The sequence below is a fragment of the Mus caroli genome, unplaced genomic scaffold (assembly GCF_978045245.1).
Source record: "Mus caroli unplaced genomic scaffold, Mus_caroli_1 scaffold_6, whole genome shotgun sequence".
Taxonomy (NCBI): domain Eukaryota; kingdom Metazoa; phylum Chordata; class Mammalia; order Rodentia; family Muridae; genus Mus; species Mus caroli.
The window spans coordinates 15,388,953-15,408,242 of record NW_028227261.1 but is presented as its reverse complement, the minus strand read 5'-3'; the positions used below and the strand labels follow the sequence as shown (position 1 = coordinate 15,408,242).

General features: G+C 50.3%; 1 protein-coding gene and 1 long non-coding RNA gene across 7 annotated transcripts in view; one reads left to right on the top strand and one right to left on the bottom strand.

Moving 5' to 3' along the window:
- Kazn (kazrin, periplakin interacting protein) overlaps positions 1 to 19,290 on the bottom strand; it is a 371,538-nt gene that overhangs the window by 12,913 nt on the left and 339,335 nt on the right. For all 5 annotated transcript variants that reach the window (XM_085838715.1, XM_085838714.1, XM_085838716.1 and 2 more), the window contains 2 exons: positions 2,950 to 3,155; positions 1,959 to 2,077 (listed from right to left, as the gene is read on the bottom strand). In XM_085838715.1, coding sequence (XP_085694841.1) covers positions 1,959 to 2,077; positions 2,950 to 3,155 — 325 coding nt within the window. The remainder of the gene's footprint in view (positions 1 to 1,958; positions 2,078 to 2,949; positions 3,156 to 19,290) is intronic.
- LOC115030872 (uncharacterized) lies at positions 12,190 to 13,163 on the top strand. 2 transcript variants are annotated; one of them, XR_003836449.2, is made up of 3 exons: positions 12,190 to 12,351; positions 12,496 to 12,761; positions 12,856 to 13,163. It is a non-coding gene; the product is annotated as an uncharacterized LOC115030872 (long non-coding RNA). The 2 variants fall into 2 exon arrangements; XR_003836448.2 differs by having other exon boundaries at positions 12,853 to 13,163.

Genomic DNA, 19,290 nt, shown 5'->3' with positions numbered 1-19,290 from the left:
GTTCCACAGCTGAGTCAGAGGGCTGGACACGCAGAGCTATATAGTCTTGTACATTTGGAAAAGGCATCAAAGCTTGTACTAGATTTCTAAAAGGCTCCAATCCTTAACTTTTGATTAACTCTTTCCTCTCTACTTCACACGTAAGGAAACTGAGTCCCAGAGAAGACAAAGTTACCCAGCATCTTAGAAACAGGCTTGATTTCCACAGAGGATAGGAATCTTATAGTAAGGCATCGCTCCACAGGACATAAACTGTCTAATGTGGGGACCCCACATTTCCTGGGACCGTCCTGCTTCAACTCTCCCCTGCATGTGTAGCTTTGCCTTTGAGACCCATCTTCCTGAGCTCCTGGTGGACCTCAGGTGCAGTTCCTCTTATGAACCAGTGTTTGTCTCCTACATCCACATCTGTGTGATGGTGTCTGAAGTGGGCTATGGGAGGTGTTAGGGTTATATGACATCACTGGGGGTAAGTTATACTCCCCCACCACTGTGTGAGGACCCTGAAGAAGGCTGCCATGTATAACCAGGAGAGGTAGTCCTGATGGAGCTGGACCACACTGACACCCTTTTACCCTTGTCGCCTTCAGAACTGGGAGAGACAGATGTCTCGTGTTTACAATACCCAGTTAGTAGCATTTTGCATGGTAAACTAAGCTGATGGGGACAGCCATGCTTTGGGGACAGGGTGAACGTTTAGGCAGTGGTGGGGACTTTGTGAGCTGAAGCCAGCAGCCCCACATGCTTGAGGGACTCAGGCAGCCCAGAGGGACTCTCTAGAATGTGAGGCTGTTGTGAGCAGGTTGGGGTCTCTAGCTCCAGTAGTCAGGGTATGAGCGGGGACTTGGGGTCTAGTGGATGAAAGTAGTCAGGGAGTGGCTGGGAAGGCACTTTGGGAGCCCTGGAATGAGAAGGCCCAGCAGGTTGACGGGGTACCTTCTGGCCCCACCCCATCGCCCTACCCCATTGGCCCTTCCCTCCCAGCCTGACACCTCTGCTGCTGGCGATGAGTTGCCATCCTTCAGACCCCATCTCGGTAATCCTTGGCACCAGTAGTCATGGTACCAGAGCCCCTCTCCAGCCTCGTATGGATTGCGGTTTCTCTGCTTCAGAACGGGCCTGCTTCTCCACCCGTTTCTCTGCTTCAGAACGGGCCTGCTTCTCCACCCGTTTCTCTGCTTCAGAACGGGCCTGCTTCTCCACCCGCTCCTCCCTTTAATCCACAAAACAGCTTCTGCAGATAGCGGCACACACCACTAGGTTTGATTAATTAACTGTACAGAAACGATGGGGAAACCGGCGAAGGAGATAATTATGCAAAACAGACCGTGTCAGGTTTACAAAACTGCCCCCCTCCCCCACTTGGAGCGCCAAGGACTGGGTGCTGGGCGGGGCTTCCGTTTTCATCAGAGCAGCTCAAATGGTGGATCCCCCTGCCACCCCCGCCCCCCAAACCCCAAGCAGATCAAGACAGAAATAGGAAGAGAGTGGCACTGGGTGGGGGTGTTGAGGGGAAAGAGGGCAGCTCTCTAGCATGGACAGCCCAGCTACCACCAGGTACGCCAGCTAAGATGCCTAAACCAGTCAGCACCACTCCTGTGTTAAAGACTTGCATAAGACGATCCAATCCCTCCATCCCGTCCCCTTCTATTTCTATCTTCCCTCCTGCTTCCTTTCCTTTCCCTGGGATGGGCAGAACTGAGCTTTGAGCAGGTAAGGCAGACATGTTGGCTATGTGTGGCCTGGTCCCTGCTCTGGGTTGGAGGTATGTCTCCAATGCTCCAGGCATGTGTGCCTTCTCCTGTATGTTCATTTTTCCTCCCTATGGTAACAGGGCATGCCTAGGCCATCTTTGTTGTACCTGATAGCCTGAAACCTGGTGTTGCCCAGGGTCCTGCTGGGTGACAGAGAGGCTCGGGACAGAGAGTCCTTGGTTTGCCCAGGTTTCAGTGGCTCACCTGCGACCCGCCTCAGCATCTCGGTAGTCCTCAATGGCCAGGCGGAGCTTGCGCCTGTGCAAGGAGCTGCACACTCCCAGGCCCAACTCCAGGTCCTCATCACTCAGGCTGAGAAGCACCTGCATTCAGGAGGTAGGCTTAGTGCCGGAAGGTGAGAGATGGGGAGGGGTGTAGGGAGAGCCTGATCTTGGCACCTGCAGCTCTATCCAGGCCCTGTTGCTGCTGCTGAGCCAATACAGAAGGATCCAAGGAGACGGGGGCTCCTCATCTGTCTCCCTCTCCCGGCCATCTCCCTAGACCAAGCACCAGGACACCTCTGCTGTCTGGGATGACTGAAAACTCCGAATAGAGCTTGTCTCTAGGGAGTGCTGGCACAAGTCTTTAATCCCCACGCGTGGGAGGCAGAGGCAGGAGGATCCCTGAGTTCAAGGCCAGCCTGCTCTACAGAGTTCCAAGATAACTAGCAGGGGCTCCACAGAGAAACCCTGTCTTGAAAAGCCAGTGGATAAAAAGATAAAGAGCCTGTTCCTAGGAGCCGTAGGGTGCCTAGTGTGGAGCCTCTTGTCGCCCAGCGATGTCATGCTTCAGCTCTCTCCTGATGACCCTTGCTAGGCTCTGGGAGGTCCTGGGCTCAGCTACTGTTATGGGCTACTGTTTGGGTGGAGCACTGTTTGAACCAAGATGGGTGGGGCCACCATGTAGGCTAATTTCCTCCCCCCAGTTCAATCCTGCCCCTCTTCTGCCAGCTTTGGGGAAGTTGGTCACCATCTGAAGTTGGTCCCATATTAAGGACCAGGTAGCATGACTCCAAAGGGCTGTGTTTCTTGCTAGGAAGACTGATTTATTGATGACCTGGACCTGCAATAAGCTGGCCAACTTCTATGCTATACTTCTTGTTCCTAGAGTAACATGGAGACCAGTCATCCCCTGGGTGGGTATAACAGTCCCGGGAGGGTTCAGAGGCATCCCTCCGGGGGCCCCAGCTGCCTACCTTCCCACTCTTGACATTTTCTGCACAGGCCTTGACGTACATGGGCATGGCCATCACCACCTCCAGCCAGGCCTGCACTGTGCCAGCCTTCCAGTGCGACATGGGCGTGGTCCTCACCAGCTCCACGTGCTGCAGACGGTCCATCTGCTCCTCTCCCTCAGACAGGCTGAGGCTGTGGCGTGTGGGGCTGCACTGGCTGTCGGAGTCTGCAACATACAAGTAGACAGAGGATCTGTGGGGAGAAGCCACATTCGGGGTTCGGCTGGGGGGACTCCAAGGCACAAAATCAAAGTGGCTCTCCTGGTACCCTGCCCGTGCTCCAGTGGATGCCCTCACATGCATGCACACACAAGGAACATCGATAGAACTTGGAGGTTATTGAAGAAGAGGGGGAAATAATTTGGGAGGGGGTGTGTAGAGCAGGGGGAGAGCTGAATGGGGAGAGGTGGGGGGTAGATGTAAGAAATTGTTAAAGAATGAATAAAGATCAAAGCCACCCATCCCCCGTCACACAGTCCTCTCTGCCTCCCCAAAGAGGCAAGAAACATGATATTTCAGAAAGGAATGAACCTAACACAAAGATGTAAATCTCCCAATGCCACCCCTAGACAGCAGCTGTTAGTATTTAGTTGAATAGTCTCCAGGAGACGCAAACGCCCAGGCTCGCAGACCTACATGTGGCATGCGTGGCTCTGGTCGGCTTGATCTGCTCTGGCCCAGACACTGTGACAGACATTGCTCCATTTCAGTAGAGGATTTCAGGGCAATCTTTTGACAGTTTGGCAGGGATGCACCCAACTTATTTCATTCTGCATAGGCTGGCAGGGTGGTGGAGCGGGGGGCGGGAAGGTGGGGGACCGGGAGGGAGTTGTGCCCTGTTTTACACATTATAGATACAGCGTAGCAAAGAGCACTGGGAGATTTGCTTTCTTAGGACAGACCCCGCTTCAGCCTTTAACACACAACAGCCTGTCCCTGGAGTAGCCACACACACAGAAGGAACTGAACCCCCAGGCAGGTGGGCACAGTGTTTGTGTTGCAAACATGAGGACTTGGGCTTGATTCCCTGAACTCATGGAAAAAAATAGATGGGGTCAGCAAGATAGATCAGTGGGTGGTGCTTGCTCGCTGGGCAGGCGTGGTGACCTGCGTTCAACCCGTGTGGAAGCAAAAGAAGACAACTGAATCCAGTTATCCTCTGCCTCTGTCCCTACATGTACGTGTGTGCGCATACACACACACACACACAATTATAATTGTGTATAAAGATGTGCACGGCAATCATTCTTGTAATTCCCCTGTGGAAACCAGAGACAGGTGGATCCCTGGACAAACAGCCTAGCTACTAGGAGAGCCCAGGCCAGTGAGAGAGCCTTTCTCAAAAAAACACACAAGTGGTAGGTACCTGAGGCAGGAAAGATGAGGTTGTTCTCTGGTCTCCACACTTGTACGCACACACAGGAACACACACCTGCACCCACACATACATACACAAGCGCACATATGTGCCTGTGTACCTGCATGCACGTACTGAGCATATATGAACATACACACAAACGATATGAGACATATAATTTTAAACTGCACACGGTGGTGCATGTTTAATGTTTAATCCCAGTTCAGGAAGATCAGGAGTTTAAGATGCATCTATTAAATGGGTGTAAGATGCTATCTGCCTCACCTCTGGCTGTGAAGATGTGGTAGGTCCTCCCTCAGGGACAGCTGAGATGGTAGCCAGGGCTTTTCCCTGGGACTTGGCCACACTTAGAATTCATTAGGTGCCTTGCCTCTATGTGCACATGTGCCTCTGTGTGTGTCTCATGAATTGCTTGGATAAGATACATTTGTTGTTGTAGTTGATTGTTTGTTTGTTGTTTGACTTCGGTGCCAAGGAAGGGATTCCAGTGAGCCTGGATTGGACCCCAGGCTGGGCTGGGTGGTTAGGGTCAGATGTTGGGAGGTGAGGAGTGGAGCTGAGATGTTGTGTCAGGGGTGGGGTGTCTATAGTGCTTGATTCCCAAGAAAGGGGTCTGTTGGAGGTTGGAGTAGGGAGAGAGGAAGGTAAGATGCAGGCAGGGAGGGGGCTGAGCAAACACCACCAGCCTTCTAGAAACAGCAAGCAAGCCTCAAAAGGTGAACGGGAACAAGGGGGAGGGGTGGAGGGGGAGGAATGACTGTCAGGTGGACACAGTGTAAAGCGAACATTCTGTGTGTGCCTCTGTGTGCACCTCTGTGTGCGCATGTTCCCATGTGTACCTTGTGTGCATAATTGTGTGTGCTTGTGTCTGTAGGTGTTTGTGTGCAGTGTGTGTATACATGTGTTCATGTATTCCTGTGTGTGCATGATTGTGTGTGCATATGCCCTTGTGCTTCTGTATGTTCATGATTGTGTGTGCATGTGCCCATGTGCATCTGTGTGTATACATGTGCCCATGTGTACCTGTGTGTGCATGTGCCCACGTGTACCTGTGTATGTGTGTGTGCATGGGCCCATGTGTACCTGTGCTCATGTGTACCTGTGTGTGTGTATGTGCTCATATGTACCTGTGTGTGTGCATGTGCTCATGTGTATCTGTGTGTGTGTGCATGGGCCCATGTGTACCTGCATGTAAATGTGCTCATGTGTACCTGTGTGTGTACATGTGCTCATGTGTACATGTGCTCATGTGTACCTGTGCATGTGTGCATGTGCCCACATGTACCTGTGTGTGTGTGTGAATGTGCTCATGTGTATCTGTGTGTGTGCATGTGCTCATGTGTACCTGTGTGTGTACATGTGCTCATATGTACCTGTGTATGTGTGCATGTGCTCATATGTACCTGTGTGTATGCATGTGCCCATATGTACCTGTGTGTGTGCAGGAGTTGATCAGCACTCATACTACCAGTTGCTTATGGAACACAGGGTAGTGGAATGCCAGAGGCTGTACAGGCTCCAGTCATTAACTCACATGCTCAGGTTTAGGTTGAACATCGCCACTACCACCCCCAGTCCCCACACCTCCATCCCAGGACTGAACTGCAAAGTGGAGGGTTTTGTAGGATAGCTGATCACACTGTGAACCCCACAATTGTGTTATTTACTGGAAAAAAAAAACCTGTTTCTAGCTGTGGTGTGACTCAGCCCTTAGGATACACTTTTAATCCCTCTGACACAGACACACCTTTAGTCCCAAACAATGAAAGCAAAGTTAGTTTGTAGAAAGAAGCATCCACATTTGAAAGTGATATTTAAATGAATAGCAGCAGAAGAAAGATTTGACAGAACAGGAAATGCCTAACTCTCAGGAGGGGAAAAAGGAAAGCTACTTAAGGAGCAGCTCGAGGGGGTGGGGAGGAGTTTTGCCAGGCAAGTTTTGCAGAGACTGGTTGAATAGAGCACAAGCTAGACACAACTGAAGACAGAAGGCGACAGAGAATGAGAAGGAGCCAGAAGATTAGAACAGATTGCCAGAGGTCAAGCAGAGCAATTCAGGAGAAGCCAGACTGAATCAGTCAGCTTGGAGAGGAGTTTGAGCCAGAACATCCAAGGTGAGCAGCCAGCCAGAGAGGAGAGAGAACGAGGAAGGGGTGAGCTTATCCAATAGTAATATCAGAGGCTGAAAGCACTCTAGGCCCAGATAAGATTGTACAGAGGCTAGAAGCTTCCAGGACTAGGCCTGGGTTAGCAGAGGCAGTAAGCCTCAGAGATGAGAATTACAACAGGAGAATAAAAGACACTTTTACAGGAGGCTGTGGTAAAGGGGGTCTCTAGGGTCCTAAAGCGTCAGCTACACTGTCGTTCCCCAAATGCTGGCCTGTCTGATCAGTTTCCATGCCTGGGCTTCCCTCAGTCCTGCGATTTTTCCTTCCTTCTCAGCTCTGAGAGTGGGAATGGGTCATGTTTACAGCCTGGCTACTCAACCAACAGGCTGGAGTCAGGGGACTGGTTACCCATGGGAGGTGTCTGGGGTTTGCTTATCACCACAGACAGGTGCACAAGAACATGCTTGCGTGTGTGTGTGTGTGTGTGTGTGTGTGTGTGTGTACAGGATGGAGCACATGCGCACATGTGCATACCCCTCACAAGCTTTTAAGGACACTGACAATGCTGATCACAGCCTTGCTACAGAGGCTTCCCAGGAGGACACAGGCCTTGTGGAGGCCACCGTAGGTGCCAAACACAGGGATTGGCACAAGGTTGCACCCCCAGCCTAGAGGAACAAAGGAAGGATAAGGAGAAGGAGAGGAAGAGGAAGAGGAGGAGGAAGGTGAAGAAGAAGAAGAAGAAGAAGAAGAAGAAGAAGAAGAAGAAGAAGAAGAAGAAGAAGAAGAAGAAGAAGAAGAAGAAGAAGAAGAAGAAGAAGAAGAAGAAGAAGTCTGAAGTCTGGATCTAATATTCCTTTTGTGGGACCACAGCCATGCCTGTCAGTCCCTCGCTTCTCCATCCGACTTTGCTCACATAAAGGACTTGGGTATCTGTGGCAAGATCGTCTGGCCCACAACGACCCAGATCATCATGTGTGGTCCACTGCACAAAGCCCTTGGGAGAATGGCCTGGCTGGGTGGCTCAAGGCCAACACAGAGGCTTTGGTCTGGGTTGCAGGTTCACTTTCGGGATCACCGGTTGTAGCGGTTGTCACGTAATTGTCTTCAGGGTGTGGTTCCTGAGATATTAACATCAACGTTACCCAAGAACAGGCTAGAGATGAAAACCCCAGGAGTCCTTGAGCAGTGACTCTGGGGATAACCCAGCTTCTACAGTTGTCCCAGTGATTTGGAGGCAAGTTTCAGGGTACACCCATTGCTTTAGTGGCCCCTCTCACATTTAACTACGCAGTCAGCTAACCATGACTACAGCTCACCCAGCGCTGTCTTAATGCCCAGATAGGAAGGACACACACCAGGGATTCGCAGCACCCCTTGCTTCTACAATACTCCTGGCTGCTTTTAATCCTGAAGGCCTCAGTCATAGGACAGTATACTCCTGATGACTCCACACTGATGTGTGTCTGCTCGGAATAACTCACCTAGATGGTTTGTTTTGTTTTGGTTTAACACTCCTTGTTGTCTCTGAACCAGATTCTGGGCATCTATTTGCTGACTGCCCAAGAAAGTGATTGAAAATCTCCTTTGATTCAAAGTGTTTGGGGGCGGGGGTGTGTGTGTGTGTGTGTGGTAAACCCTCAAATCTGGAAAAAGCTTGCATCTGCTTCCCAAGGAGGCACAGTGCAGGGTAGGGTGTTCCTCACACTTTGTCTCTTCACCCTAGAGTCAAGGTTCCTTTAATCTCCCATCCTCCTGTCTGGCAAGGGAGGTCAGGGGAGGTCATTGGCTTCTGCTAACTGCTTTGAAGGTTTCTCATTGTCTTCTGGGTGTCTCAGTTTCATTACAACGAGGTTAGATGTGATCTCTCTCTCTCTCTCTCTGAATTTCTCTGACTCTCTCTCTGACTGTCTCTCTGTGTCTCTGTCTTTCTATGTGTTTGTCTATTTGACTCTGTGTGTCTCTCTCTGACTCTGTGTGTCTCTCTGTGTGTCTTTCTCTGACTCTGCCTCTCTCTCTGTGTGTGTGTCTTTCTCTGACTCTGCCTCTGTCTCTGTCTCTCTCTCCCCGACTCTGTGTCTTTGTATGTCTGTCTCAGTCTCTGTCTCTCTGTATCTGTGTCTATCTGACTCTCGGTGTCTCTCTCTGACTCTTTGTCTCTTTCTCTCTCTGGATCTCTCTCTCTCTCTGCATCTCTCTGACTCTGTGTCTCTGTGTTTCTCTGACTCTGTCTCTCTCTGACTCTATGTATGTCTCTGCCTCTCTCTATTTGTGTCTCTCTGTCACTGTGTGTCTGTCCGTCTGTCTCCCTTCCCCTCTCTTTCTCTTGGGTCACACCTGTCATGTTGCAGCTGTGTAGGTCAGAGAGCCACCTTGGGTGTCTGTCTGTCTTCACCTTCCACCTTGTTGGGGTCACTCACTGCCTTTTCTAATTCACCACTGTGCAGCCCAGGCTAGCCTGCCTGTGAGCTTCTGGGACTCTCCTGTTTCTGTCTTCCCTCTGTCCTCAGCGAGATTACAGATGCCTGAGATTCTGTCTGGCTTTATGTGGGTTCTGGGAACTCGAGCTCGCTCTCTCATACTCATTATGGGTTTTACTGCGCCAGCTCCGCAGCTCCGCTTTCTTTAATTTCTTAATCGATTCCGAGCCATATAAATTCTGCTTTCTGAGTCAATGGTCTCTACTTGGCATAGTCTCGAGGTTCCTCTCTTAATGTTACCTCTGCTCCACTCTCATGGTTCCCTCCAGGGATTTCACTGAGACATAACTTAGGCTTTTAAATTCTCCTTCCCACCTTTTTATTTAGCCCAGTTAGCAGAAACCTGTGCAGGGTGAAAACGTGGCAGGGTCGCCACTACCCAGTATGCCGCTGTGAACATTTGAAATGTGGCTGGTGCAGCTGAGGACATGAGCTTCAATTCTATCTAACATGAAGAAACAAATTCAAATATATATATATATATATATATATATATATATATATATATATAAATATATATATATATTTATATATATATAAATATATATAATAAATAAATATATAAATATATATTTATTTATATAAATATATATATTTATTATATATATATAAATATATATATATATAAATATATATATATTATATATATTTATTTATTTATATTAAATATATAAATATATAAATATATATATATATAAAATATATAAATATATATATATATATATATATATATTTCCCCTTGGAGACAGGTTTCTTTGTGTAGCTCTGGCTGTCTTGGAACTTGCTCTGTAGATGAGGCTGGCCTCGAACTCAGAGATCTGCCTGCCTCTGCCTCCCGAGTGCTGGGATTAAAGGCGTGCGCCACCACACCTAGCCTTCGAATACAAATTTAAACAGTTGTGTGTGGCAGTGACTGTTGTATTAGACCAAACAGATGGACTTTCATATCATTTATCTCTGTATCTCCTACCTCTGACCAGGGAGCGACTTTTAAGGCATAGCCCAGATTAGTCTAGGACTCACGATCATCCTGTCTCTTTAAGCATACTACGGACTCAGCTCCTTGTCTCTCTGCATTGCATTCTTGGGAGATTACTTCCTTAGAGCTATTTTCCACTTTGAAAGTCTCTCCTTAGTTATTTAATCTGCAGCTTAGCTGTTTATTCAGTTTTGGCGTTATAAACTGTAGACTATTTCTAAAATGATAACCGTTTCTAAGTGTGTCTCCTCCTAGCCTGGCCCAGGTGGACAGCTCCGTGTGCCGTGCACTATTCATCCTGTCCTGGGCTTGGTCTGCAGATGCTGCTGGTGAGGGGCTGTTCACCTCTCCAGCTATGAGATGATGTCTCTGGTCAGTCTTCTCCATTTTTCTGAGATAGTGGTTGGCTTCAACTCACTATGTGGCTAAGGGTGACCTTAAACCTCAGATCCCCCTGCCTCCACACTCCTAGCGCTCATATGGTATGTACCAGCACACTTGCTTTATGCAGTGCTGGAGATCACATCAGAGCCTTGTACATGCTGAGAAACACTCTAACAGCTACCAGACACCCCTTTGCCCCGTCTCCTGACGTTTTACAGCCTGAGATGATTCGTGGTAAGGCTCAACACATGCACTTATTACTGGGGAACACTGGGAAGGGTTAGAGAAATAGCAAGGGTTAAGATGGTGCCCCAGGTGAAACAGCCTGCTCTGAGGCTGGGGGATGGCTGTTGGCTCTGACTGCTGAGTTAGGAAGCCAGGGAGCCTGCTGTGAATGAGAGACAGAGACAGAGACAGGCAGGTGCGCGCGTGTACACACACACACACACACATACACACATACACACGAGAGAGAGAGAGAGAGAGAGAGAGAGAGAGAGAGAGAGAGAGAGAGAGAGAGAGAAATACAGAGGGTTTGAGGGAAAGACCTTGTTGTCATGTTCTCAGACTGCAGAGGAAGAGGCCAATTGGCTGCTGTCCTTGCCCAAAAAGACAATGTCTCTACACTAATAGGAGCCATTGGCAGCTGTGGGGAAGTTTTATGCTCTCAAATTATTGATCCTGTTGTTTCCTGGGCCCAGGGATGGCAAGTCCCTTTCCAACCTTTGGGACCCTTGTTACATGTTGTTGCTGTCAGGGAGCCCTTTCCAGGTCACTAGTGTCATCTGTCTCACACACACACACACACACACACACACACACACACACACACACACCTGCCACCACCATCACAAGTACACAAGCCCTTACTAACTCAGGACATTTTCTGACACGGGCACCTCTCACCTTGGAAACCAATTTAATCTCCGAAATCACTGGACCAGCATCCATGTCTCCCTGTAGCCTACCCTTCCATAGGAGAAGGAGCTGGTTGGCCCTGGGTGTCTCCAGTACCTAGCAAGATGCTAAACCAGAGCAAATGTTTAAAAGCTGACTCTCGTGTTTCTAGAAAGGGCAGCAGCTTCTAAAAGCATCCACTTGCCTGTTTTGTGGTCTAAGCACTCCCCTTTCAAGTCAATAGCGAGTCATTGGGGAGGGGGTGGACTGGGGTGGGGTACTCTCAAGGCAGCCTGCCTGGAGGGTAAGAGAAGGAGGAAGGAGGAGGAGGGGGAGGGGGAGGGGGGAGGGGGAGGACTAAGAGAAGGAGGAGAAGGAAGAGGGGGAAGATCAGGAAGAGGAAGAGAGGAGGAGGAGAAAAGGAGGAGGAGGAAAGGAAGAGGAAGAGGAGGGGGAGGATCAGGTTGGTCTCCTGCCAGCCACCTGCTCTCTCCTAGGCCATAACTTGCAGCTGGCTGTCCCTTATGACTATCATGAGTTCTTTGTCCTTTCCTCTGTGCCCGCAGCAAGGTCTGTCCACCTGACTTGACTGACACTGAGGTCCCAATCATTCTCTGCCCTGAGGCTGTCCTGTGCTTTGTGAGGACTGCGCCATTTACCTGAATTTGGCCCACAGGGTCCCTGCAACAGTATACACACACCAACCAGGATTGAGTAGCTTGCGCTGCCTGTGGGCTTAGATCTCAGGTCATCCTGATCTAGCAGCCAGCCAGGCTCAGGTCAAAGAACCCTGTGGTTGGCCAGCGATGAGGAAGCCCCCACCAGTGTTTTGACAAGCAAAGCGGAGTTTCTATTTTTAAACCCTGCTCTAGGACATGAAAGTGGCCCGTGATAGCTGCTGGTGGCTAGCTACCACGTGGTCTGGAGGGCACTGAGGACACTCAGCCATAGGGCCTAGGAAATAGGAGCAACAAATGGGGTCCCGGCACTCAGGATCAGGGACTGCTTAGGTCCCCATGAACACAGAATTAGAGTCTGCAGGTGACTACCAAGCTGCTGGGGCCACAGCAGGACCTTGGGCAGGCAGCAAGGTGTCCAGGTTCCACCACTGATCCTCAACACCCTGCTCACGGCCAGGTAGGTTCACCAGAGGCCTGGGGCTAGCAAGATAAAGCATGGGGCCCCAGCATGTCCCTCAGTTATGCCACCAAGGCTCACAGGAAGTGGCAAAGCTGAAAAATGCCACTTTGACCTGACATGGCTGCCTCATGCTTTTCCCAGAATCACACACTCGCTTTTACTGTGGTCACCAATGCCTCACAGATGCCTATCTCTGGCCTCAAAGCGTCTCCCTGTCTGTGGTCCAGCCTCTGCAGCATAGGAATTGGCTTCCAGGGCATGGCCAGCCTCCGTCCCGCTCTGTGCTTTGCAATTACTTCCAGTATTACATAGTTATTCAGCAATTGTGACTCTACAAAACCAGTTACCGAAAGTTTCCTATTTCTGCCTTGGTCATTTGTTCTACTGCCTAATAACGTCTCTATCTGGTAAGTTCTTCCTATGATCTAATCCGTTATAGAAGCTTATTTTTACCCCCCTACCATTGTCCTGAGATTTCCATATCTGTCTTTTTGTTAGCAGGTTTTCTCGGCAACCGTGCTCGAACATAGGTGGCCATGGCAGGTGGATTCTGTGAGAAGCGGGGGTCTTTGAGCACAGGGCCTACACAGAGACTGTGAGGCCGAGTCTGCCCAGCCATTGGGAGCAGAGTTGGGGTGATACAGGATAAGGCTCTTGGGGACCCTGGACCCCTACTTAGAAGTCATATATGTTGGGCTGGAGAGATGGCTCAGCAGTTAAGAGCACCAACTGCTCTTCCAGAGGTCCTGAGTTCAATTCCCAGCAGCCACATGATAGCTCACAACCATCCGTTATGGGGTCTGATGCCCTCTTCTGCTGTGTCTGAAGAGAGCAATGGTGTACTCACATACATAAAATAAATGAATAAATCTTTTTGTTTAAAAAAAGAAGTCACATGTTTCTGTCTCTCCTACCTGACCCCATGTCGTCATAGCTGTTTTACCATCCTCCAGACAGCTCATGACTCTGGGCTTAGCTCAGCCAGCTACTGTTGTCCCATAGTCACCATGATAGCCCATGGTTACTGTGATAGCCCATATGCCCACTGGGATACAGGAGCCACCACTGAGCTAATTCAGAGTCCAGGGTGAGGCACTTGGGGGCATTTTCTTCCCCGGGATTATCTTTATTTGTTGTTACAGTTTTGAGACAGGGTCTCATGTAGCTCATTCCTGAAGTGAACTTTCTATGTATCTGAGGCTGGTCTTGAACTCCTGATCCTCCAGTCTCCACCTCCCAAGTGCTGGGATCATGGGTATGTATCACAGTATCTGAGTTCTCTGGGATCATCTTGCCACTGAAAGCAAACCGTCACACAGCCTTGATGGCCTTTCAAAATCCTTCACAACTAACTCTGCCCCCAGAAGTTCTCCAGGCTAGAGCTAGGTCCCATGATTTATATCTCCAAGATCTAGGGCAGGCTCGCAAGCCTGTAGCTGGGCTGTGGCCAGTTAGTTTCTTCCCCAGTGATGAGAGCTTCCATAGGATTGAGGTGGCACAGTTCTTACAGCCCGGACACTGCAGGAAGGCACCAAGGGAAGATGGCTGTCCACTTTGACCTCTCCCACACTGATCTTGCAGAGTCATGGCTGTGCCTGCAGTCACTGCTGATGCCATGGTGAATTCACCACCACAGCCAGTTGAAGCCCCTTTAGAATCCATGCATACACTCAGCTGGAGCCACAGCCTGGGGCAGAGGCTGCCAGGAAACTTCTCCCCATCTTGCAAAGGCCTTGTCTGTTCCCTCCCACCAGCCGCCTCTGCCCATAGAAGCCCAGAAGTGAAGGAACCTGTTCTAACAGCTCGTGCTGTCCCCAGCTCCGATCGTGTCTGTTGGAAAGAGGGTGTGGTGCAATAGTGTGTCGCACCCCAAATCTCACCCCTGGCCTATCCCATCTTGGGCCTTTACGCTTCCTCTCTGAGCCTCAGTTTCCCCATATTCGGGGCTGAGACAGTGATATTCAATGCAAGGACTTTAGCGAGGACTCACTGATTAAGAGGACTCTTAATTTATATCTTCATCCTTGACCCCAGCCCTAAGCCCGGCACATAGGCTGTGACTCAGAGACACTGTTTATAAGATGACTTAATGCATTTATGTGAAGTGCCTAACACATGCCTGGGACAGTAGGCACTCAATGTCATACCACGCTGTCCCAGCCTTCCTCACTTCTCTCTGCCCAAAGGCAGGCCTTTGTCCCCCTGCCGACTCCCTATTCACAGCCCTGGCTTAGAACAGCTCTCTATGTAGGTGGGCACACATCCTTCTGGGGGCTTTGAGACCAGGCCCATTGGCAACTCCACTGGAAGGTGAAGTCTATGCTTCATCTCTGAGAGCCCGGGACTCTGGAAGACGAGGTGAAAGGTGACTACATTCCTTGACTACAGGAAGCGAGTAGTACCCAGCTCAGAAAGCCCTGATGATAATGGGCTTAGGGCCATTCTGAGGGAGGACTCCTGTCCTCTCCACCCCCTTGGCTGGACACCCACAGTGTTGAGGGTTAGGAAAGGAACAGGGGTTAGGGTTAACTGGCTGAACAAAGCTGGGCACCTGTGGTCCCAGGTCTCTGCTAACAAGATGGAACCTGGACCCAGGGAGATGAGCACAGAAACTCCCCCAGTCTGGAGGTGGCAAAGCTGTGGGCCTAGACCTGACCTAGGGCCATGGCTCCCCTTCCTTTGCTGGATGTCAGTTCTCTAAGGCTAACTGTTAGTGTTGAAATGCTGGGGTCCTGCATTGCATCTGTGGCCTCTCGCAAGGTCAAGAGCTCAGGAAACATCTGGCCAGCATCCTCACCAGGCTTGCCAGGGCTGCTTAAGACCTCTTCCTTTATGCAGGCCAGATGCTGCCAGCGACGCTGATTCCCCTGTCTGCTGGGTCTCCCCAGGCCTCTGAGTACAGCACCGGCATGTGGCCAGCTCACGGAGGTGGGCCTGAGTCCCTGTCATCCCACTGTGCGTTTTGCAGCGTAGCCTATCAGAGCTGTCTTGAAGACACAGATGTGAGCAATTAGAGCCCATTTTACCAATCCCACAATCCATTGCTTTCCCCCCTTGGAGTAGACTTCAATCTCCTGAAGGCCAATGCACGGGGGTGAGGACAGGGGAGCACAGTGGATCCCACTGTGAGCAGAGAACTCTGGCCATGCTGGAGTCTAGCCTTAGTTGTCAGCCCAGGTTCACTTTTACAGGGCCAGGATTCTGTAGCCCTGAGGCGAGCTGCTGTAGTCAGGCCCTTTTCTCCATGCATTGTTTCAACTTTGCAACAGCTGAGGTGTCCCTTCTCTCCCTTACAGAAGGGGAGACAGAGACTCTGAGGTGCTGGGTACCTGGCTGAGGGACACACAACACTTGCTCCTGAGACGGACCTTGTTTATCTTCCTTTCTGCAGGAGGGGGATAATTGTCAATTCTGCTAGCTCAGCCAGCCCTAAATGTACATTTCTTGCACACACCGGGCAGGAGGGAAGGAAGCTGGGATTAACTCACTGCAATCCATGATCTCAGCCATTTGTCTCTCCAATTCTTAGAGCAGTGGCTCTCAACGTTCCTAATGCTGGAACCCTTCAATTATGGTTCCTCAGGTTGTAGTGACCACACCCACACCCCAACATAAAATGGCTTCCATGCCTACTTCATAACTGTAATTTTGCTACTGTTATGAACCATAATTAAATATCTGTCTTTTTGGATTGTCTTAGGTGACCCTTTTGAAAGGGTCATTTAACCCCAGAAGGGGTCACGGCCCACAGGTTGAGAACCATTGTCTAAGTCAATTCTCATGTCAAGACAATTCTTTGTCTTGTGTCCCTCCCTTATCTTTGTGACTCTGACCCCTTGCAGTGACCCTTGTCAGAGGCTGCCTTCTCCCTTCCCCAGCCCTTAAAGTGTCCTGATGAGCGTTCCAAGATACATCCAGAGGTGCCAGCCTCCAAATGAGGAAAGATGCTGGCTCTGTCCTGAAGCAGGGCCAACTTGAATGTGAATCCAACATACTTAACTTATCCCAGGGTCAGCAATTAGGCAGCCCAGAATTCCCACAGGGTTCTCTAGAGGGTAAGAGACCCAGACACTGGTAGGATGGAATTGCCCATCTCCTGGGCCCTATATAACAGACACAAAGCCTCCTACATCTGGGACAAAAGGCAGCAGGATGAGAAATGCACCCCTGATCCCAGCCTCTTAGCTAACTGCTGAGGATTCTTATGCCCCTGTGGGCATGGCTCAGAATACACGTACTACACCCATAGTTGCCAAACCTGGCACCTGGCTTTCTCTGCATCTTTTGTTTGTTTTTAAGAGACAGGGTCTCGGGGCTGGTGAGATGGCTCAGTGGGTAAGAGCACCCGACTGCTCTTCCGAAGGTCCAGAGTTCAAATCCCAGCAACCACATGGTGGCTCACAACCATCCGTAACGAGATCTGGCGCCCTCTTCTGGAGTGTCTGAAGACAGCTACAGTGTACTTACATATAATAAATAAATCTTTAAAAAAAAAAAAAAAAAGAGACAGGGTCTCCTGTAGCCCAGGCTGGTCTCAAATTCGCTAGGTAGCTAGCCGAGGGTGACCTTGAACTCCCAATCTTGCCCTCCACGTTACTAAGTTCTGGTATTATAGGTGTATGTCACCACACTTAGGGGATGAAGAGGACGGAGCTGAGGCCTTCAGCCATGCCAGCCAGGAGGGCGTGGCTACAACTCCAGCTCCATGTTGCCCGTTGGTCCTGGAGTTGCTGGCATGTGCTGCCATGCCTGGATTTCCATCTCACTTTTTAAGTGCACTGGTCCAGCAGACATGGACCTCAGGGGCTTCCATGTCTAGGCAGTGCCCAGATGAGTGAGCTCAGACCTCCCTAAAGAACTCCCTGACTCAGCACCTCACAGCACAGAGGGGTGGGCCGAGAGGTGTCAGAGGACATCATATGCCCCACTGTTTCTCAGAGTATGACCCACACAGCTAGATTAAGAGACCTGGTTCTGGGTTCAGCTAAACCCAGGAGGCAATAAATGGGAGAATGAAAGACATTTTTCTGTGTTGCAGAACTCTTAGGGCCTTCATGAACTAATATGCTGTTAAAATCTACAATACAGTTCCTCAAACTTATTGACCAAGTTTTTTTTCCCTCCCAGCGGAATATCACGCTGCAGCTCAAGGCATTGGTGAGAATGGGAAGCCCTGGGTCTCAGTGCTGGGTTAGACACGAGCACTCTTTTTGGCTACAGGCAAGTCCCTCCCATCCATTATTGCAGGAGGGGCGGTGCAGAGGCTATGGAGAGCCCTTCAGCCCAGGACTCTTGTCTCCTATACCTGGGCTGGCTGGGTAGCAGGAGCAACTGCTGCACTTAGCTAGCCCTCACCTGTGCAAGGGGGCATCCTGCCTACCTGATGGCTAGTGACCAGTTGAACAATGTCATCTCTGTCTGGGCTGAACCTGCTGTGTGGCCATCATCCCTGCAGAAGTCTTGGAACTTTATCTTATTGTCCCCATTGTGCAGCTGCAGAAACTGAGGCCCCACAAGTTGAATACCTTGCTGAAAATTACTAGGTAGTGAGAGTAGCAACCGAGTTCAGACCCAAAACCAACACTCTGAATTCTACCTCCTTTGCCTGCCAGAGAAGAAAGACAGGCATAAACTGTGAAAGGGTTAGGACTGGGGAACAAGGTTGCTAAACACAGTTTTGCTGAGGTTCACAGCTTTAAAGGGAGGGTCTTTGACCTCACTTTGCAGGCTTTCCAAAGCCACTAGCTCCATTCCCATTTTCCTGGGGGTAAAGGAAGGGTGTATACCATCTGTCAGGTAGGGAGAAGGGCTGTGGAGAATGGTCCTCTGTAGAGCCTGCATTCTCTCCCTTCCCTGGAAACGGCCTGCAGGCCCCACCCAAGAGATGCACAGGAGTACCCATCCCAGCCTATGCACTGTCTTAATGCTACAGAGCCTTCATCCCAAATGATGTCCCATATAAAGTTCAGGAAACCAGAACTTGGGATCAAGCAACAATATGTGGACCAGGAGTGAAGGCCCAGAGGAGGCTGCAGACAAAGTTCTATGTAACCTAGTCCAGGGGCTTCCGAGATGACCAGGGATGGTCCAGCCTCCTCAGAGGCCTGAAGCAGGGTGTGGGCAGACAGCTTCTGGCCACTCTACAATAGATCCACGCCTCTCCCAACACTCCCACCAAACTGTTGTTTGGTGTTGGGTGTCTGGTACTCAAAAGCTGGTGTCCATGGGGTACCACAGCTCCCGGCTAAGCCTACAGGTCTACCTGATGCTCAGAACAAACATTAATGGGCCAAAGAGAAGGGGTTGGCCTCAGTGCACGGCACGGTTAGACCTTGGATTTAGCTCTGGTCTTATGTTCCCTGCCTCCTGTCTGTGGCTGGACATGTCCAGTCACATTGGGGGGACTTTTTTTATGACTCTGCTGCAGGCTTCTGAGGCTGATAGCAGATGCATTGTGACAGCTGGTAGGCTCTGCTCGGCAGGGTCCCTCAGGGCTGAGTAACTTGGGTTCCCGCTTACTTGTGGTTTCTCAGCCTTCCCTGTGGTGACCATGTTAGGCTCTGCAGGGCATTACACAGGTACCATGCTGCCTCTTCAGCGTCTCCCCTGGGGCCAGCCTCCACTCAGCCTGTGCTGCAGAGCATGCCCAGGATGGGCCTAAATCCTGGGGTCTCAACCCCAGGGCCTTCCAATTCAGCAGGGGGAGGGGGATGAAGCCAGGAACCTAGGCCCTAGAACCAACTACTGGTCTACCTGTGTCCCCCAAACTTCTACCTCTTCTGTTTCCCTCACTTATTGTGTCATGGGACCCCTATACAGAAGGCTGCTGTATAATATAAGGTCCCAGCTCTGGCTGATGGCAGTTTACAGCCCGGCCTGCTAATCATTCAGCAGCTATAAGAGCTCTTTAATAGATCTCTGAGGAACCCCTCAGGC